Below are 23,055 nucleotides of genomic sequence, written 5' to 3'. Positions count from 1 at the left end.
GTTTTAAATTACTCGGCTTTTAGAAAGTCCAAGTCCTTTTCTAAAAATGTGAGTATTTCAGCACTATGGCCCAGACTTAAATGCAATATAAATGAAGATGGAGGAAACTATAATTAATTGAACGTCTGCTCCATATCTAATATGGTGCTAAGTATATGTATAGTGTCATTTATTCTCTATTAAAAACCTCCAAGGTCAGTATTTTTGTATGTAGTTGGCCTCAAAGTCTGACAATGTCAGCTATTACCTTTTATTCTGCAAATAATTCCAGCAATGGTTCTTTAGTGTCCCCTGAAAAGCTTATGTGTTAGGCAATGCAGGCATGTTCAGAGATGAAATAATTAGATTATAAAAGACATAACCTAATCAGTAGATTAATCCATTGGATTAATTAATAATTTGAAAGGACAATGGGTAGTAACTGTAGGAAAGTGAGGAAATTGGGGTGTGAGATAGAAAGAGAGAGAGAGAGAGAGAGATAGAGAGAGAGAATGAGAATTTTAATATTTATTTTTTAGTCTTCGGCGGACACAACATCCCTATTTGTATGTGGTGCTGAGAATCGAACCTGGGCCGCATGCATGCCAGGCGAGCACGCCACCACTTGAGCCACATCCCCAGCCCTAAGCTGAGAAGCTTTTCTCCTCCATGCCCTTCTGCTATAATGTTCTCCCTCACCCTCAGGCGCAGAGCAATGGAGTCCGTCAATTATGGACTGAAACCTCTGAAACCATAATCTCTGTGTTGTTCTCATCAGGTAATTTGGTCACAGCAATGAAAAGCTGACTAACACACACCTACTAGGTATCAGGCCCTGTTCTAAGCACTATGGAATACCAACAGTAAAAGTCAAAATGGAGAAATGGTTCTGCCATGATAGACCTACGTTCCAATGGAAAAGACAGACAACAAACAAAATGAAGAAAATACACATAGTGCGTGGTGAAAAATGCTATGGAGAAAAAATAAAGAGGCAAAATATATGAAATTGTCAGATGACAGGAGTGAGTTGGAAGTTTAAATAGAACAATGAAGGAAGCCTTTATTAAAGAGGTAATATTTGAACACAGATCTGAAGGAAGTGAGGGAGTAAGTTAAGCCAACCCTAGGGAAGGGGGTGTTCCAGGCAGAGAACAGCAAGGAAAAGTCCTGGGGTGACAGTATGCCTGGCTAGAGCAGGTGAATCAGGATGAGGTGGGAGGAGATAAGAGATGTCCCAGGGGCCAGAGGAGGGAGAACCTGAAAGGCCACCACATGAATTTTTACCCTCAGGGAGAAGGGAGCCACTGGACCTCGTGAACAGAGGGGAGATGTGAGCTGATGTATTTGTAAGATGCTCTCCCTGGCTTAGTGTTGGGCCTAGATTGAGGGGAACCAACCTGGAGGCTGGAAGCCCAGTTAGGAAGCCACTGAAGTAATCCAGGAAGGAGCCAGGCTGGGAGTCCAGCAAGTGTGCAAGGGGGAGGCTGCGGGAGGAGCTGATTCTGGGAAGAGGGGAGTCCAGTTTAAAGTGTTGGAGATGGCGGAGTAGAGGCAGTTTGGCCTATGAATTTGGGGCTCAGGGATTGGAGAGAGGTCTGGGTTGAAATGTGCAATTGATAAGTGTGAAATCATCCTGATTTTTTCTTTGCAGGGTGATCTCAAGGAAATGTTTTAGACACTAACTACCTTCTCAATCCTCAAAATAAAAAAGAAACAGAAACTAATACCGCTGAGCTATGTCACAGGTCTGAGCTGGGTATTCTAAATGCATTCCTTCTCTAAATTTCTCTAAAGGGAAATCCAGTGTTATCTCATTGATCAACAAAGGAACTAAAGTTCTGTGAGGTTAAGTACCTGGTCTAATCTTACACTAAGAAAATCCTGAAGCCTAGATTTCAATTAAGCCTTTTAAACCTCCAGATCTGAGAGCATCTTTATGCCAGACATTTTGCTACAGGCCAACAGTGCTACGTAACTAACCCATCTTTTTGAGATCAGGTCTCTTTAGCAACTGAAAACTATCATTGCAATCCACCTATTTTGATCCATGAGATTAGTTACCTTGCGGTTCACTTACCACGTTCAGTAACATAATGATACAAAAATTGATGCAAACGGCAGTCCCTGTGGTTGCAACCTGAGAGTTATTCCTGATTAACGCCCACTTAAAGGCAGCAAAAGTGCTGACAGTCACCACCCGGTAAATGACAATTCCGAATACAGCAGCGATCACCACACAGATCTGGCAGGAAGACAGAGGAGACTCAGTGAGCCCTTTGGTGGAATGTTTCAGGAAGGCGATTCATACTCTTGGAAAATTCTCTGATTTGAAAAAAAAAAAAAAAGAAGAAAGAAAGAAAAAGAAATAAAGCAAGGGTGGTACTGATTGAAGGGAAATGCCTACTTTTTTATTGTGGTTTATACTTTCTCTTTTCTGTATTTTTTTCCTTCCTTATTAAATAGAAAAACCACACTGCTTAACAGTTGAGGATTTCTATAAACTGTGGGATTTTTTTTTTTTAAAGCGGAATATCTAATGGAGCAGACCAATAAGTATTTATTATGGAAATCATCTCATGCCTCCATTTAAAATTGTTTATTCTTTCTCTGTTATTCTAGGATTAAAAAAAAAAAAAGGCCTTTACTGTGGTCTGCAAGATTCCCTCCAGCCCCACAGGGCACCATTGTCCCTGCTCTCTGGGAATCCCATACCCTTTTCTCTTTGCTTCAGATGAGCTAAGCACCACTAATCTTCAAGACTATTTTCTTTGCCTACAATGCCTACCCACCCATCTCCTGCCAGACATTCATGCACTTTTGTGCACACACATGTACATGGCCTAGTTAACACCTACTCATCCTTCTTCACATCTCAACTCAGACACCATTTCACCAATACGTGTTTTCATGACTCCCAGATTATTTTCCTCGTTGCTCTTATATGGTACCTATAGAATATGGACAGATCTTCTTTCAGGATACTACTTAAAATTTCTACCAATATCTGTCTGATTATTGTCCATCTCCCCTACATGAGCTCCGGGGGCCAAGGACAGTATTTGCTCACCACAGTTTCTACAGCACCTTGACTTAATTGCAGGTGCCTAGATCATGCTATTATTTGTTGTTGAATAAATCAACCACGTGAAGGGAACACATCTTACTAATCAGATGTACACACAGATTGAAGCATCTTTCTCTGCAGATTTTGTGGTACTTGAGAACAATATGGCATATTTTTTTCTTCTATAAAATAATGGATATCTGAGACTCCAAAAAGTTTTGGACTTTCATTAGGTGCCTCCCCTAATCTGTTTTCACTTAATTGCCAAAGCTGGACTTTAAAGCCAGTCCTCAGGGTGGCCTCTCCCAATTTGGAGATTCCTTTCTTCATAGTCTATTTTGCACAAGCTTGATTTTCTGCTCACTTCTAAGAGTGCCAAATTCTAAAACTTGAATATAAGTCCTAGGTAGAACTGACCAAATAATAATATAATACAACAAGGCAAAAACCTGCCCACATCTTAATCCTAGAGTTATCCATAGGGAGCCAGGTGAAATCTACACTGATGGTTGGCCTACTGGACTTAGGATCAGAGGACAAAGCAGAGCGCTGGCTCAGCTATTACCCAGCAGTGTGACCTTGGCACACTTGTCCTCTCCATGGTTTGCATCTTCTGTGCTTCAGGCCCCCCATCCATAGAGCAGGAAAGCTGAATCTATGTCTTTAGGTCATATGTGAGAAACAAGATAATAACTATGAATGTGTGTGTAGAAGAAAAATCAGGGCACAATTGCTTGCAAAGCAGCGTCTGTAAAAGGGTTTGAGTTTTCATCTGGAGATCTGAGGACCTAGACAACCAACTTCACCATTCTTCTCTCTGCTCTCTTCCCTGGCACCAGGTGGGTAGGTGTCTGGATTTGCAGTAGTCTTGTCCTTCCCACCCTAGGGGTCTAGGACATATATTGAAATACTTGTCATTTGAAAAGAGAGAAAATGAGGCTCCTAATCAATCATCCTTTATTATTCTAAAATGTCCTTTCTGACAAATTTGTGTGTTTTGTTTAGCAATTAATGGTGTCAAAGTTGATTACAAAACAGCTAGTTTTCAGAGAAAGCTAATGACTCAGGTCGAAGTTAATATTTTTCAAACTGATGTGACCATAGTGAGTTGGCAAGTCAATTTTAGGAGGTTATATCTGGCATTAAAAATAGACTATACTAAAAAATAATCCGTGTTTATTACATATTATAAAGGTGAACATTTTTTAGTTCTTATTAAGTTTTATAAATCTATCTGCATAGCATATACAGGTTTATGACAGAGTATGGATTTCCTACTGGGTGGGCAAGGCAAAAGTTTAAAAAACAATGCTCTTGGGCTGGGGTTGTAGCTCAGTGGTAGAATGCTTGCCTCGCATGCATGAGGCACTGGAATTGATCCTCAGCACCATATAAAAATAAATAAATAAAATATGTTTTTAAAAAACGCCACTATTAATTCTATCTCACATTTTTAATTCCTTTTAGCAGGGCATAGTGACATGACAAGTGGAAAGAACATCAGATTAGAGTGGGGGTTATAAGCTCTTAGCTACTTACTGGTGGGCCCCGAGCAAGCCCCTTAAACTTTTGGAGTCTCAGTTGATCCATCTGTAGAATGGAAATAGCAATACTATCTCTGACCACTTAATGGAGTTGTAAGGATTAAGTAACATAATGTGTAATACCATTTTGTATTACTATACCGAACTATCAAGTGCCTAAAATTATTATTATTGTTACTATACCATAGGTCTGTGCTCTATAAAACAAATAAAAGAGTTTTTTTTAAAAAAGTTTCAAACCATAAAAAATATCCCAGATGCAGAAACAATAAGTCTGCTGCATTTATCGGCAAATGCTTGATAAGGTTCTGGCTTTCCTGAAATGGGATTCATCCGTTCCTTCTTGGAATACTTGGCTTCAAACTGTGGTCGTATTTCTTCCTGAGGAATGAACAGACACATTTTTATGCACTGAAGAGGTGCTCACATAATAAGAAAAAAAGATCCCTTTACCCCCATCGTAAAACAGCAGCTGCCACACTAATCAACCAACCAATGAAGTGGTTTGGCAACCTAGGCTTAAATGCTTAGAAATTGACTACTTGAAGAATACCTATAGGATTTAAATCAAGATTTACTGTTATCAAAAGCAATGTAATTTAGACCAACAGTAATGTTTTTTCTGTCATCTTATTAAACTATGATTGAAGAAAGAAGCTGAGAATAATATTTTAAAAAGGGACTATCTGTCCTGTCTGTTGTGGTTTGAAACAATCAATAAGCTTTTACTTTTATTACCAGGCAGTGACATGAACACCAAGACAAAAAGGGTTCTGAACAGAAAGATGTTCAAAACCAATTTGGTGAGGTATCATAATAATATAATTGTTAGTTTTCTCCAATTATTTTTTTTCACATTTTTAGACCGAGGTGGCTAAAAACATGTGTGCCTACTTTTTAATACTCTCACAGAAGTTATTCACCTTTAACCAATGGATTTTTAAATACATTCTTAATTGTTACGGAAAATTAGGAAACACCTTTCCAATCAAGCTGAAATCAAGGCTTCTCCAGTTCTAAATCAAGCTGAGATTTTGTTTCATTTAGCTGAGCTCCATCCAAATGTGACGAGCTTCTGACTGAAAAGCAATTATGGAACTAGGAAAAAGGTAATTGGCAGGTGGGTACACTGGAGTGGTTCTGGTTAATTAAGTACATGTTCTAGTTGAGTGCCTTGGAAAACGATGGAAAATGAGTGGAAACTGGTGAAATGGAGATAGGAGTTCATCCAGGGAGGAAGACGGAGGACTCAGATGAAGATCCTGAGAGAAAGCAATAAGGAGTTGATAGAAGACAGGCTCTGAGAACAGGTGACAGTGCATATAGGGTCCCTGTGCAGGAGATGAAGTTATAAAAAGAGTTTACCCTCTTTCACTGATATCAGGCAGTTACACTTCAGGATATAAACATACCTAGAATCCTCTGCTTCATTGGGAAACACTTTCAATTCATTAGGCTGTAAGGGCTGTCAAGAGCCTTGGGCCAGTCATCCAAGAACTGAAGCCAATCATGGATCCAGGCCTGTGTTCCTCGGTGTTATGGGCTGAATTGTGTCTTTCCCCACAGCCACCAAAGTCACATATTGAAGTCAGCCTTCAGTACCTCAGAATGTGACTTTATTTGGAGTTGGCATCTTTAATTAAGTTAAAATAAGGTCATTAGCATGGGCCTTAATCAAATATAATTTGTATCCTTATAATTATGAAGAGAATAATTATACACATTGGATATTTTATCCATTTGGATATTGGATACACACATGCACAGAGGGAAGATGATGGGAAGGCCCAGAGAGAAGACGGCAATGTACAAGCCAAAGAGAGAGGTAGGGATCATTTCCTTCCCTCAGGGCCTTCAGAAGAAAGCATCCATGCTGACCTTATCTCAGACTTCCAGCCTCAGGGTTCATGAGCAAATAAATTCCTACAGGTTGTCACCCAGCCTATGGCACTTTGTTATGGCAACCTTCATGAACCAATATTCTTGGCTCCTCCTAAAGAAGAATGCAGTGATCATGTCTGAGATTTTCTATATTGTGAAATGAGAGCCATGGGCTAGAAGTAAGAGGAATTTCCACAATGAATCCTAAACTGAGAACTACAACAGCCCATGACCACGAAGGTAGGCAGGCTCCTGAAAGAAGAAAGTATGCTAAGTAAAAGCTAACTGAAAGACTGATCCAGTGTTCCAAGCTTTCTAGCAGGGACTGGAAGGCAGGAGGCTCCGGACTTATTCTGGATATATGTACTATAAATCTACCCACATCTTGGGCCTACCACAAGTACCCATGATGACTTTAGACTGGTTTGGTTAAGGCTACTTAAAATAGTGCCATACTTTATGGCTGAAAGGGGAAAATCTAGGAACACCTTTTTTTTTTTTTTTAGAAATGAAAAAGTGTTCAAAGGTGAGCAGTGGCTTAGTGTGACTTAAATGTGGGAAAAAAATGTTCCATCCCATTGGGAATTGTACCCATGAATATATATAACCTCAAACAACAGAATAGCCCACCCTGGAGCAAGTCCTGAATGCAGTCTGGCTGCTGCCTGTCAACTCCATAGTTTGCCTGGGCACCTTCTTCAAACCCAGATAACTATTTTCTGGAGAATATTTATAAAAACATAAAAGGAGGCCTTATCAGAAGAATAAGGATGAATGAAAATTTCATATCATATATCAAAACACCATGTTGTACATCTTAAAAATAGAGGACAAAATCAAAATCAAAACCAAAACCAAATCAAATAAAAAACTACCTAAGCACATTCATGTGATCAAGGAGAAAAGGTAGCTATTCATGAGGCATGAATTGAAGGACAACCCCCACCCTGCAAAAGTCTCCCAAAATTATATCACCACCAAGCCTACCACAGGACTAATATTCTAATCATTGACATTTCTAGAAGATTCATTTTAATATGCAAAAATGCATATACATTTCTCTTGGAAAGAAAACATACATTCAACAGCTTTTAGCATATTATGTAATTAATTTATCTGACTCACAGGTACAGCAAAGCTCTGAAGAAATGGGACTGAGAACAGGAAAAAGATAATGATGAGGGGAGGGAAAGAGGTGTTGAAGCCTCCATCAACTGTCCAGGGAAAGCTGTGCCCAATGCATGAATGTAGTAATCAAGCCCAGCATGAACAGGGCAGAAAAGAATATCAGAACCAGTCAGAGTTAGGAAAGAGCACAGCATAATGGCCTAGATGGCGGTGAGAAAGACTGATGGGTTAGGGAGCATGGTGAGGAAGTAAAGTCTGATGCATCTGCAGCTGGCCCTACACTTAGCCAAGTTCACCAAGGAGGCTGCAAAGGAGTGGTTTCTCCTAATCCTTTATCATTTGATGTAATCCAGAGTACTGTTCTGCCTAGCTCGGTAGAAACACCTCCTTGGAATAGTTCTCTTTTGAGGTTTGTTTCCACATGCCAAGAGCTATAAAATGAGTAAGTGCCTTCTACTAAAGTAAAGAAAATGGGTAATATTTAACAATACTAAAAAAAAATCTGGTACCTCTACCTATAAGTGAAATGCTTCACTATTCATGGAATTTTAATCTATTAAGGAATCAAAATGTTGTCTTAAAAAATTCTGCCAGATCCTTTTTATATAGCTTGAGACTTTCTGTAAAAATAGTTATGGAGGGTGAGTGGACATGACTTCAGTTACCCAGTGAAAAGTGAAGATTCAAGGGGGAGTGGAAGGTGGTGTTATTTCTCAGTGATTTGCTTTGTAAAAAAAGAAATTTTGAGGTAAATTATACAAACCTCCTCTTCTTCCCAGTCTATCAAATCCCAGTCATAAGCAATTACTGCTCGACGTCTTTTCCAAAATTCCAGGAAAACTGTTGCTGAAACAACCAGAGAAAGATGAAGAGATATTCAAATAAAAGTAAAATGATATTATTAACCATGTCACTGGATAATGAAGCCATTGCAAAGGATGACAGTTGTTTGTGCATCATAATTTCTTGCTAAACTTCATTTAACAAGAACCTTTTTCTGAAAATTACTAAGCTTGTATAAAACATAATGAAAAATTTAGAGATTTCATTTAGAATTAAATTAAGCTGGTTTGCAAGTTGAGGCAAAATAGACTCATTTAAAATGATAGAACTCCTGGGATGTAAGTAAACAGAAAACTTGATTATCAACATGTTTCCAACTGATAGAACATTTTAAAAAATTTATCTATTAATTTATTTTTAAAATTATTTTTGCTTTTAACTGGCACATAGGAACTTAAAAAATGTACATGTTAATAAGATAATAAAATATTTTGATCCACCTGTAAGTTGCATAATGTTTAAATCAGGTTACACACATCTTCCACCTGAAAGGCTTTGGTAAACTCTTTCAAAATCCCTTCTTCTGGCTTTATTTCAAAGGTGGCCTAAAGAGGTTAAATATCCAAATGCTGCAATGAGCATAGCACATTGTAACTATTCACCATCACCATCCGAAGACAGAAAGAATAATAAGATATCTTCAGGGGAAAAGCTATCTGTGAACATTGTAAATCATGTGCAAAGAAACTGCGATATAGTATGGTTTTGAAAAATTGATAGAGTTATCTGACTACAGGAGTCTATTTATGTTCCAGTACCAAGTTAAGTACTATTCTTTAAAAATATTTTTTAAATATATGGTGGGATATACTTCCGTTAATATTACTTTCTTGTTTTTTTCTGGATAGAGCATTTGTTTTTAAAAGTGAAGAGGAGACAGGGTCAGAAAACCAAAAACAAAACTTAGCAGTTCTCATGAATTTGATTGGCAGTGATTTTCTGTCCTTTAAATCTCCTTCACAGCAAATATTCATATATGAAAATATATTTTAGTATGCATTTAAATATACATTAATACATATGAATATATTTATATTTAATGTAAGTATTCTTTTCATATCCTAAGTGAAATTAAAATGCTTGAAGAACATGCAGATATATTTTCTGGCTTATCCATCAGTGCCAGTTAAATAAGTACTGATAATATCAAAGTTTGAAACTCACTATGCTTTTCTTTTGTCTTGCAGTAAAAGCATGATTCTGTTCTAACTACCACTTTCTTTCTTTGATTGCATGGACTCTACAGTTGACATTACCAACTGTCTTCTAAGAGCTATTTTTGCCTTCTTCCACAGTGAAAGAATTGTGGCATGAAGCCTGTCTGCCCAACTGAACTGTATTTCCCTGTCACTTTTGTAGTTAGATGTAGACAAAAGACAGTTCTCACCAGTATAATATGAACAGAAGTGATGAGGTATGTACTGCTCACCTGTTGACTTTTTAAGGCACTTAGGAATGATTTTTCCACATTCTTTCCCCCCTTTTGGATGGGTGGAGCCCAGATGATCCAGTGAGATCATGTAAGTGATGACCAGATCTAAGAGTCTGGCAAAAACCTCTTTTGTAGGAACATAAGTCCTTGGATGACCATATGGAGCTGGAGTTGTCCACCAGCCTAGAATACTCACCTTAGACTTTTAAATAAGAAAAAAATTACTTTTGGATTTTTAATCTACTGATGATGTTATATCTTTGTGTTAGAGTAGCCTGATCTTATCTTAATTAATATAGACACTTAGTCATAGAGAAAAGAAATTTCATTTGGTCACTTAGACACCACAATGAAGGCACAAAGACAGAGCAACCTGTATTTCACTTTCCTTACAGATCTTAGAACAATCTCAAGTCACAGTATTTAAAACTTTAATAATTTCACTTATAAGACAGTTTTGCATACTTTTTCCTCCCCCTTTTCTATCTTCATCTCTACCCTGTATTATTACCTAATCTTCTCATCAACAAGGTTCACCTGAGGTGTTAATTTCAATCCCAAATAGCAATCCTCTTACAACTTTAGTTGACACATTGGGAGAATCTAAGCCTTCTGCCCTCTAAATATGGGTGGGATCAAAAGTAGTGTTCAGGTACATTGGTATTTAAATGCAGTATTTCCCCTCTTATCTTCAGGCATGTACATTCTAAGACCCTCAGGTAGTTGCCTAAACTTACAGTTACTACCAAACCCTCTATATGCTATGCTTTTTCCTATTTGTTCTTATTATAGATATAGCAACCTAGGTATATATTTTTCCTTATTAAGAATTTACCTTTTCACTAAAAGGAAGCATTTTATAGCATCTCTTTGGCTTATCCAAATTGCGCACATCAATACTCTTTCAGTTTGGCTTATTATGAAGCACCATCATTTAGTAAAACAAGAGTTATCGGAACCCAAGCACCGTGATACCATGACAGCTGATCTGGTGATGGAGATGGCTTCTCAGTGACTAACAGGCCATTGGGTAACAGATGAGTAGCACATACAAAGTGGAGATGCTAGACTGGATGATTCATATCCTGGGTGAGATGAAGATGGACTGTGCAAGATTTCATCTAGTTACTCAGGACAGTATCCAATTTAAAACTTATGATTTGTTTATATCTGAAAATTTCCATTTAATATTTTTGGACATGGTTGACTGTAGGTAACTCAAATAATGGAAAGGAAAAATACAGATAAAGACTACTGTATCATGGCACTCTTGGCTCAGAATCATACACAACTGAGAACATTGTCCCATACAGTTCATAAGGGATACAAAAGGGACATGACATAGAATGTGCAGCAAGTCACAGTCTAATTATTTTCTTAAACAGAACAGTCATTGTCAGCTTCAAATAAATTTGTAGTAAACTGTTATGCATTTACTAAAACCATTTCTCATTCTCTTAAACATAGTTAGATTATATTTTCTACCATTTATTACAATTAGAAATGGCTATCATCCATATTTGGTCAATGAAAAGTGAGCAGAAATGATGGTTTCCATTCTTGGACTAAAGAATTAAGAAGTAGGTATATCTTCTTTGAGCTCCCTTTCTCATTTTGCTGGGTGAATAGAGAGAACTTGAGTATTCGGAAGAGGATGGAACCACAAAATGGAAGAAACCTATCCATTCATATGAATGGTCATATGGGAAATTGCCTTCCAACCAAAGCCATCTTATTGGATTCTATTGAGTGCCAGGTATTGGGATTTGTGTATTATAGCAGTTTCTACTTTACTCATCCTAATAATGTGGATTTCTCTTCAAAAAACATAACCTTGGTTAACATACTGCAAATAGAAAGGAAAAAAAAACTCTCCACTGAGTTACTATCTTTCATCATCTCATTAAAGTATTTAGAGAAAAACTCCCTCTCAGATAATATCCTAAATTCCATGGCAGGCTTTAAATGCTGTACTTCTTAATTATCATCACACAGGTAGAGAAAACAGAGCTGGAATTTGGTACTGATTTGCCTAAGTTTTAACTAGAAGGCTACACTGTAATCTAGGAACTCAATTTTTCATCCAAATGAGAAGAGCCAAAAAGGACGAAGAAAGCCTATTTTTCCAACTACCTGGGGGCATTTGCTGAAACTGGTTATAAATATGAAAGGATTATGTCCCACAGTTGTAGGTTCAATGTGAGAGCCTGGCATTTACTCTCTACCCTTCCTTCCATCTGTAATCTTCTTGCAGGAGGCCTGGAAGAGCCCATACTTACTCTCAAAGCTGCTAGAAAACACAATGCTACCAATTTTTGCCTACTGGTAACATAATAGGTTTCAAAAATCTTAATTTGATGCTTCACTTTAAAATGTAACTGATGTGATTCTGCAATCTGTATATGGGGTAAAAATGGGAGCTCATAACCCACTTGAATCAAAGTGTGAAATATGATATATCAAGAACTATGTAATGTTTTGAACAACCAACAATAAAAAATTAAAAAAAAATAAATAAAAATAAAATGCTTACTCTGGAAATCCAGATGAGAATAATGTCTAGTTTTAGAAAATAATTGCAAAGGCAGTTTTTTCTTATTTTTGAAAAATTAAGAAGCTTTAAGGTCCCGAGGTCTAACTTTACCCCTTCTTATCAAAAGATTATGTTTCATTTGTTTGTATGAAAATAAGAATCGAGTCTTGGCCAGTAATAAAGTGGGCAGTAAATATGGAAGAAAAAGCATGATTTTTATTTCAGAATGATAACCTACCATCTGATGACTCAAGCATTTTCAGAAACTGGCAAAGATGATTCTCTTATTTACTAAGAAAGTAGAATGACTTGGTTCACATATATAATCATTTTTCTACCAATACTAAATTCCTTTTACAAAAAATGAAATTAGCAATATTAGCAGATTTCATTTTTCCATATATATATACACTTTCTGAAAATGAGCATTTGGAAATGGACAAGGGAGTTATAATGATGTGCTTTCCAAAACACAGAAATGGAGGGATGAAGTTACCACCTGAGAGCTTAACTTATAAAACCTACTAAAAATGAATGAGCTTAGCTGAGAGTCATAAATTCAAAGCTAATAGGCCCAGATAGTACAAAACTGAAAAGAAAAAGCCCCACCATAAGGTGTGGTGTAGATTGGAACGGATGAGAGATCTGTGCATCATGTACAATGGTGGGCACATTCCTCTGTTCTCATTGAATATACTATGGAAAGATCATCCAGTTTTTCAAAAGAATCCATAAAAAATGCATTTTAAGGTGAACCATCAATAAAAAAAATAATAACAGTTTATTCAGATATTTTTAAAATCGGTGGGGGCCAAACAGTATTTTTAAAGGTTGTTAATTTACAACATCTGAGATAGGCCATGGTCACTAATAATGAAAGTGAATGAAAATGAACGACTAGAGAGTTTGTGGAACACTGCAGAGTGTGAAAATGAAGACATCTTAGGGAGCAGGAAGGCCAGGGATCTTAGTGTATTTTAAGAGATGAAACTTAATCACTGATATTGCAACGCTTTCAGGCGAGTCAGTGTTCTACATGGAGAATGGCCAAATCAGGACTTAGAATGAAAGTCTATAAATACAAGTTTGACAGTTTTATCTAGTATAAGGAATTAGAAGGATATCCTGACATAAATCCAGTCTCTCGGGTTGTTCTATGTAAAATGGTAAAGAAGACTGATTAATCAAGCAGAAAGAAATAGTTCTCAAGACTTGCTGCCTTCTTTCTATTCACTTAACAAGTATTCATTGCAATTATTAGTCTCATACTTTTCAAGTGCCAAGGACTTTTCCAGATGCACTGATTTCCATCTTTGAACAACATATGGTGGTTAATTTGGGTTCCTAAGTATCCTCCCATAGGAATAAGGTATTGTAGGTAGTAATTTTGAAATAATATTCTCTATCATACACTTTCATTTTTTTTAAAACATTTTGCATCATGCATTAGTGTTGGAAAAGTTTTGAAGAGGAGTCTCTTTCTCTAAGTTAAATTAGCTCTGGGTATTCCAGCCATGTTTCTGAACTGGTAATGCTGAGGGAATACCATGGGTCATGGCAGTTTATTTTCTGGGATCCTGTCTGAGAGCAGGCTTTCCTTCCACTAATATCATCAAACTGAAGCAGCCAGAAGCTTTTCACCTCTGGCCGTGAGGGGTTAACTGCTGCAATATAGTGTAACAACTTTTATCAGTACTGGACAGGAGACAGTGCAGGACCGTGATCCCTGCAAGAAAGGAAATTCTTGGGGGAAGTCTTAGGATTGTACCAGTTCGTTGCTTATAGGCAGTTCCCAGGATACAGTTTAGGCAGGCGGAACAAAAACACTGGTCTCACTGAATGTGGGAGACAGAATTTGGATCAAGTAGGCTAAGTCACCATGAATTTGTGAGGAAGAAAAACAACAGGAGAGGGAGTTACATGAAGGGAAAGCTATAGACATCAGCAGCAAGGTCTCCTCTAATCTTGACATACATAAGGAAAACTGCTGTTGGTAGCTAAATAAACTTTAGAGAGTTCATAGAGGGAGGGAAGTAGTTCATGATCCCACTAGTCAGAGGATCAGAAAGGTCATGATAGTTGGGTTTTAGACCCACCCTAATAACCTAAAAACAAATCTCAAAAGGATCAAATTGATCTATGAGTAAGGTAATTGCAAGCTGAGCAAAGTCCCGTACTAAAGAAACACAACAAAAACCAGTAATCACTTTCTAGAATTTAACGAAAAGTTATCAGGTATGCAAATAAGCAGGAAAATAAAAAGTATAACCAGAAGAAAATTCTATCAACCCTAGATTGAAAGCCCAGAACTGACAGAAAGAACAGAATAAGGATGATAACACAACTAGTATAAATATGCTGTACATGTCAAGAAGATAAACAACAATGTGAACTCAATGAGAAGACTAATTAGGAATATAAAAGGACTGCACTAGTTGAGATCTGAGATTAATAATGTGAAAAGCAAAATATGCTAGGTAGGATTAATAGAACATTGGATTTTTCAAAGAAAAAATTAGTGAAACTGGGGACAAATCAACAGAAACAAAACAAAACTGCTGAGAATAAGACCTAATGTGGAGAGCGGTGACAGAATGTGAGAACAGTGACTGAGACTGAAGGTCTCCAAATGACTTCATGGCTGTGGCGCACCTGCTGCCTGGGAATGTTTCTGTGTAAGGGCACAGGGTGCCCAGTTGCTATGGTAACACCCCTGCCCCGAAGAAGCTCTGTGCAAAAGTCTTAGCAGCTTCGATCTCAGGCACATGCTCCCAGGGATAAAGGGATTCTCATCCAAGACAACCACAATGTTTCACCAGCTCTGCTACTCCTCAGTCTGCCCACTTCATAGTAACTTTAAACAATGGGCCTTCTTGAGTGCTATACAAATCTAACATTGTACGTTGCAACTATGGAAAAACTGCGAAGATGTTTCCAGTTCTGTAACTTTCCTGAGTACATAGAATAATGCTTGCATAATCTTTAACCTGATAATGAGACATATATAAATAAAGATTGTTGGCATAACTCTTCAGATCTGCTTTTCTGAGACAGCAGTACTCCACCGGATCCCAGCTTAATCTTCATATTTGTGTGTGTGTGTGTGTGTGTGTGTGTGTGTGTCTTTTTCTATTCCCCCATTGCCTCTTGCCAGAACTGTGAGTTTGGCTGTGCTAGTTGCAGCACCTAAAGACTGAAAAAAAATGTTATCAGAGCATAAGAGACCTGTAGGACAATATTAAGCAGTATAACATACGTGGAATTGAAGTATAATTGAATAGAATTGAAAATATGATGATGGAGAAATCCCTAAGTTTGATGAAAATTGTAAACCCATTGATCCAAGAAGCTCAATGAACCTCAAGTACAAGAAACAAAGAAAATGCCACTCAGGCACATTTCCAATAAATGTGAACTGAAAAGAAGAAAAAAGAAAGAAAATTCAGAGAGGACAGAGGTGGAGAAAGCCATCTTATGTAGAAAGGAATAAAGATAAGAAATATTAAACATATCATGTCAAAAACTATGCAAGCCAGAACAAATGGAACAGCATCCCCCACACAGGACTTTTCAACCTTGACACAACTGAAATTGTATCCAATGCTGTAAAAGTATAGGCCATTGTTCTGAATCATCAAATGCTAGTGGTGCTTAACCCTCCCATGTAGATGAGAATGCTCCAACAGAAGTGTCAGATGACTCCCCTAAAGGGACTCAGCAAGACCATGTTACTTCAGGAGGATCAAGATTGCAACCTTCATGAGCAGTATTTCTCAAATCCAACACTCTTGACATCTTAGGCCAGATAATTCCTACTTATGGTAGAATGTGCTCTGTGCATCCTAGGATATTTAGTAGCATCTGTGGCTTCTATCTATTAGATGCAAGTATTCTCTTTCCTTCTAGTTATGACATCCCAAAAGACCTCCAGTTCAGTATCTCCAAAGAGGCAAAAATCATTCCTGGCTGAGAATCTCTGTTCTACAGTGTCGAAAGCAAAAACTTCAACCTAGAATTCCACAGCCAGCAACAATATGTCTTCAAAATTTAAAATGAAATAAAGATATTTGAAGTCTCAAACTAAAAATTTCATACTAGAAAATCCATGTTACAAGAAATTTTAAAGGAAGTTCTTAAAGGAAGTAAATGATACCAGAAGGAAGTTTGGATATAAAAAGGCAGGAAGAGCTCTTATAATGGTAAATACCAAAGTAAATATAAAATATTTTTCTTCATTTCAATCTCCCTAAATAAAGGTGACATCTTCTTAAAGCCCAAATAATAACAGTGTATTGAGAGGTTTATAATGTGTATAAGGAAAACATACCACAACAATAAAAGCAAAATGTATGACAAAATAGTAATCGAATGTAGGACAACAACAACACAAAGAACAAAAGAGAGAAGAATTACAGCTTTTTAATTTCTTATACTACATGGGATAAAACATTATATTATTTGATAGACTGTGATAAATTAAAAGTATATATCATAGATCCTTGAATAAGCAATATAAGAATAAAATTAAAAGGTAGAGCTAATTAGTCAACAGTGCAGGTGACTCTGAATCATGAAGATATCCAATTATTTAAAAAAGACAATGCAACAGAGACCTAAGGGACACATATAAAAAATAAAATATGGCATATTGAAATAAAATGGTATTTTAAAATGTCGTATACTTTGGAATGCTATAGACATCTAACAAAAAGAGACCTTATTAGATTGGATTTTTTAAAAAGAAAATATTTACAATTGCCTGTCTATAAAAAACCCACTTTAAATATAAAGACATGGAGAGATTAAGTGTAAAAGAAAGGAAAAAAATAAACCAGGCAAACCCAAACCAAGAAAGATCAGAGTGGAAATATTAATTTCAGACAAAGTGCAATTGAGAACAAGAAATATTACCAGGAATAAAGAGAAAAATTACATAAGACAAAGGCATCTATTCATCAGGAAGACATAATCCTAAATTCAAAACACACCAGGTAAAAATTACCAGAACTGAAAGGCAAAAGAGAAAACTTACAAATATGGTTGGAATTATCACGAATATAGACTACTAGAACAAAATAAACAAGCAAGTACACCCAAATGAACTTTATAGACTACCTAATGACAGTAGAATATATGATCTTTTCAATATACTACATTTGCCAATATACTACAGTGTGGCCATAAAGCAAATCTCATTAAATTTAGAAGAATTGAATATGTCTTCTGAATTAAGTTAGAAATCAATTTAGTAAGAAGACACCTCAAAAACCTCCTAGGTCTTCAGCAATTAAACAACGCACATGGATCCTAGAAAAAAATAGCAAGGAAAACTAGAAAATATTTTCAACTGATTAAAAATGAAAACACAATTCGGAGGATGCAGCTAAATGGGGCTAAAGGGCTATTTATGGCATTAAACTCTTAAATTTGAAAATAAAAAAAGATCTCATATCAATGAACTGAGCACTCACCTTAAGCACTTAGAAAAAGGACTCTGTGCCAGAGCACTCACCAAGCATGCACAGGCCCTGGGTTTGATCTCTAGCACCAACCATGGGGGTCGAGTGGTGGGTGGAGAAATGCCTCAAATTAAACTCAAGTGTGAGAAAGCACACAAAACAACAGAAATTAATGAAAAATAAAATGTATAATAGAAACACATTAAAATCAAAAGCTAATTATTTTTTAAAAAGTCAATAGAATTGCTTAACTTCTAAATAGGATAGGAAAAAAGAAGATATGAATTCATGAATTCCAATTTTAGGAATAAGAAATGTGATATCATATAAACTTAAAAGAAATGAAAAAAATACAAGGGAATATTATTATGAACAAATTAACATTAGTACCTCCATGAATTTGGATGAAATGATACTCCCCCTGAAAGACAAGAATAGATAACTTGGAGAACCCTATATCCATTAGGGTTCATTAATGGCATGAGATAAGAAGACCTCCACTCTCAACATGTACATGGCAATGGCGGAATAGTGTCCCTTCAAAAAAAAAAATGTGGATGTCCTCAGCTCTAGTACCTCAGAATATGACCTTATTTGCAAATAGGATCATTGTAGATATAATTAGCTAAGACAAGGTCTTAATTGGCATAGGATGGGCCCTTAATCCAATATGACTAGTACCCTTATAAGAAGGCAGCCATGGAAAGGTAACTTCTCTCACAGGGAGAATGTCAGGTGAGGACAGGCACAGACTGCAGCCATGCAGCTTCAAGTCCATGAAGGTCCAGGGCTGTTGGCCATCCAGAATCCCCTCAGAGCCCTCAGAAGGAGCCTAACCTGTTGACCTCTTGATTATGTACTTCTAATTTCCAGAACTGTGAAAACTAATTCCTCTTGTTTTAAGCTACTCCATCAGTGACATTTTCTTGCAGCAGTCTTACGAAACAAACACATACTGTGTCCCTGTCACAGCAAACATGCAACCTCCCCTTTGTCTTTGCTAAGATGGCCTCCACACTTCCCCTCAACCCCACTCCTTTGCCTGGCAAAGGGAAGACTTGTTTCCAATGTATCTTTTTGAGTGACTCTTTTTCTCCTTTTCCTTTTTGACTAAAGGAAACCTCGCGGACCCATTATAAGTTGGCTTTACCTTGTGGATTATAATAACAAACTCTCTTGTAACATATTATGAGATTTTTGAGGGCAGAGATGGTGTCGTTTTTGCACACCCAGTGCTCAGTGGCAACAAATATGCAGTCTGCTAAGATGATGAGATTTTTGACTGATGTGCCTTATTGAAGGTACATGACATGGGGCACTCTAAGGTATGACTTTGGAGTTAGGCAGATCAGATCTGTTTTAAAATTCAGATTCTACCACTGATCAGCTAGCTATTGAGTAATCTTGGGTAAAGTGGCATAACCTCTCTGGGCCTCAATAGCCTCATCTATAAAACGGGGCTAGAAGTTTCTTTCTGATGGGTTATGAGAAACTGATAGGGTACTATATGCAAATGTATTTACACACATAGTAGATATAGTAAATGTCTACTATTTAAAATATATAATCACCATTTTGTTGGATTTATTGATGAGATTATAAAAGATAAAATTGGCACAAATATCCAGGAATGAAAGGCCAAATATAATAAAATTAATTTTAAAAATGTGAGACAATACTTCATTTGCCAATTACTAACAGAATCATAGAGCATCTGAATTTTCACTAAAATAACCATTATCTTGTCATTTTGATTGGAGAGCTCCGGGGACCTTGTTTTGTTTGTTTATTGGGGATAATTTAGTTTTTGGCAACACTAAAAATGAAAGGAAAAAAGGAGGAAGAAAAAAAAAAGAGAAAGAGAGAAACCAGAAACAAAGAAAAAAGGGAAGTAATCTGCTTCCTGCCAGGTCTCTGCCAATATCTAGTTCCCTAATGACTCACCATCTCCCTTCATACTCCAGAGAGAAGCTAATTTGGTCCATAATTATTCTGTCCCCTGACTCTTCCTGAACAGAAATGAACACTGAGGAAAGAGCTACACTGTAGCTCAAGCCCAGAGCCCTCGGTTCACAAAAGAACTTTAGGGTCCCCAGGAGTCCTGCTATCACACACGTGTGAACATGAACAAAGTCAACCCACAGCGCCCCCCCACCCCCACCCCAGCTGCTGGGAACTGGTTCCAAATGAAGCCTCAGGGTTTCCATGGCAAACACACACAGCAAAGGCAACAAAACAGACCATCAACCTAGTCCAAGGTCTTGTAAACCACTTATATCTGCTCTCATCATCTCTGTATCTAGCAATTTCCTGAAAATAGAAAGCATTTGTTTTCTTAAATGGTGCAACTTGCCAATCAAAAGAGATGATCCTTAGGCCATTAAACTGAGCTCCATTAGAACGCAGCACATGCTTTTATAGACCATCGCCATCTCAAAACAGCATAAATGGGGCTCTGGACAAGCATAAAAGCCCTTTATCTGAAAGTGCAGATCTCCAAAGTCAAAGCAAATGATTACTAACAGTACCTGAACCTAGAAGGAGAGCAGAGAAGCTAAGACTGTCCAGTTTAACTTCTGGCTTTGCCAGTTTCTAGCTTCTGCCTCAGTTTCTTCATCTATCACATGAGGAAAATAATAATACCTTCCTTAGAGGTTGCTGGAGAGATTAAATAAGATGATGCATATACAATACTTAGGAGAGTGCTTAGCACATAGTAAGTCCTCAATAAATATATGCTACTAGTGTAACTGTTATTATTGTTGGTGATTCTAGATTTCTACAAAAGGCATATCTATCCCTTTCTAAAAAGAAACCCCTGGGGTCAATCATTCTTTTCCTCAAAATGAGCACATTTCTGGGACTAATACCAGATTTAAACAGTAAATTTTCAACCAAGCCAAAGCAATTCGGAGGGTGAATTTGCCAGGTTTGCCTGGGGTGGAGGGGCCCTAAAATGTTCCCTTGGGCTCAAAGTTTATTACAGAACATCTATCAGAATCTTACTGAGTATACTCCAAAGCACAGGGCTGTCCAATCTCCATCCACCCACTTGCAACCTTAGAAGCTTCTCAACTCCATGCTCCAGGCAGCCACCACTAGTCAGCTGAGGTTGGCAAAGGGAAAAATAAAACCTATTTGCCACGCACAGTGTAGGTCTCTCCCACTTCCAAAAAAAAGGAGGGGGATACAATCCTTTAAAATGGTGTTACTGGGGGACAGATGATAACCTCTGCCTAATAGCCAATTGTCACTGTTTGGAAATTTTACCTCTATACAGTCTCATGGAGTAAACTGTGGGAGAATAAACTATTATCACAGTCAAAGTATATCTAAAATTGGAGAAATACTGAAGTGGGTGAGAGAGTTTAGTGTTTTAAGTTTTTCTGAATAATGCCAGGGTACCACTGTCTACAGAAGAGCACTAACTCATTACACAGTAGATTAATAGTAGGAAAAGCTAGCAGATAGATATATAGGAATAATAACAATCCCTTCAGCTTTGGGGGGTTTCTGGGCTAGCATGTTTAGGGAGACCTATCCATGGCTGTGAGCAAGCTCTTTCATGCCCATCCGTATGCCGTGTACTTATTTTCATTTACTATATATGCTATGACCCCAAAAAGTTTGGGAACCACTGATTTAAGAAATGAATACATTTTCCAAAATCCCTTTATTTATAGTGGTGGCAAAGCTTAGTAAGCACTGGATATCCTATTATATTTCTTGATCATGGGTACTAATGCTGATATGTTCTAGAAAAACAAGATTTACATTCTTGATCTGAATGAGAACTCAGTCCTATAGCCTAAGCTCAATTATGGTTAGCCTGCTTTGTTTGCAAGGGACACAGTTGCATTAAGGGGAACACAAATAGTGAGAGCTTTTCACAAAGTCCATCAAGGACTTTGCAGGAATGACGCAGGACTCCTACAGGAATGAAGACTTAAGTGATCTCAGCCACAAGAGACTGGATCTTCAATCCCACACTCCACTGATAACATAACTTGATAATACTTTTTGTTTACCTTCGGAGGATTGTCTGCATTTTCTATCAGTTAACTACCAGTTGGCTTCTGCATCCTCTATTCTTTATCTTTTCCACTAGTTCTTTGCTTTATCCTTTTTCTAAGTTCTGATTCTCATAAATTCAACCTTCTCATAATTCCTCCTGGTTCCTACTTTACCTTGTTTGTCAATCTCTTCCCCTTTTTCTCCATTCTTTCTGATCTCTTACATCTTTTACTGTCAATTCCTGCTGCAAACTCCCTTGCTGTATATAACCCAGTTCGTACTCTTGAGAAGAAGAACCTGGGTGGCCCTACAAGTCCCTGTCTGGTTAGAACCTCAGGCCTCTCGGGCCACTCATCCACCTGTTTTGACTGATCTTGGGTCAAATGCCTACTTGGCTGAAAAGGGGTTAATCACAAAACATGTAACCTTTAATAGATAGGTAGAATGATTTTCTTTTGACAATCTCTAGAGTAAGCTCACTCAAGGGAACAAGGTTTTACATTTCCACTTCTCAAAAAAGACCATTTAAAGTCATTCATTGTATCATAGATATATTTTTTGTTAACTTCTTCAATTTCCTCTTCTCTCTTTTCTTCTTTCCATCCATCCATCCATCCATCCATTCACCCTCCCAAGAAATACATATTGAATCCTTTTGTCTCCAAAAGGAATGCATGAGGTCTTCAATGACAATAATGTTTCTCTAGGACTAAGAACCTATTAGGTAAGAGAAGTTGTGCATTCAAATAATTATAAGTTCCTGAGAATGACATAAACAAAATCCCCTAGAAGTTCAAAGGAAGAAGATATTGCTGTTTATTGGAACAAATTTCAGCTGGGCCTTGAAAAATGGACAAGATTTTGATATTCATTCCAGACACAACTAAAACATGAGACTAATCTTAAAAGTTAGTAGGATTTTGTAATATCATCAATTTTCAACATTTTAAGTTGTAGAATAAATGCATGATAATTTAAAAAATTCAAATCAAACTGAAAATATATAGGCTAACATCACTTTACTTACTTTTCCATGAATTTCCCACTGCAAACATAACTGATATTAACTGTTTTCTATTAATTGTCCAGACATTTTTCCATACCATTTATAATTATTTGATAATGTAGATATTATTAAATCAACTTTATTATGAAACAGGGTGAAAATCTGACTC

The 23,055-nt window shown here is 37.1% G+C and overlaps 1 protein-coding gene across 5 annotated transcripts in view; it reads right to left on the bottom strand.

Annotated features, from left to right (window-relative positions):
* Nucleotides 1-23,055, bottom strand: part of Ano4 (anoctamin 4) — a 191,340-nt gene that overhangs the window by 39,922 nt on the left and 128,363 nt on the right. For all 5 annotated transcript variants that reach the window (XM_058574231.1, XM_058574230.1, XM_046429758.2 and 2 more), the window contains 3 exons: nt 8,363-8,445; nt 4,831-4,971; nt 2,060-2,224 (listed from right to left, as the gene is read on the bottom strand). In XM_058574231.1, coding sequence (XP_058430214.1) covers nt 2,060-2,224; nt 4,831-4,971; nt 8,363-8,445 — 389 coding nt within the window. The remainder of the gene's footprint in view (nt 1-2,059; nt 2,225-4,830; nt 4,972-8,362; nt 8,446-23,055) is intronic.

Source organism: Marmota monax, unplaced genomic scaffold, assembly GCF_021218885.2.
Source record: "Marmota monax isolate L192 unplaced genomic scaffold, Marmota_monax_Labrador192_F-V1.1 WCK01_AAM20220418_F8-fsc00051, whole genome shotgun sequence".
Lineage (NCBI taxonomy): Eukaryota > Metazoa > Chordata > Mammalia > Rodentia > Sciuridae > Marmota > Marmota monax.
The sequence above is the reverse complement of the archived record's forward strand: the minus strand, read 5'-3'. Positions and strand labels throughout refer to the sequence as shown.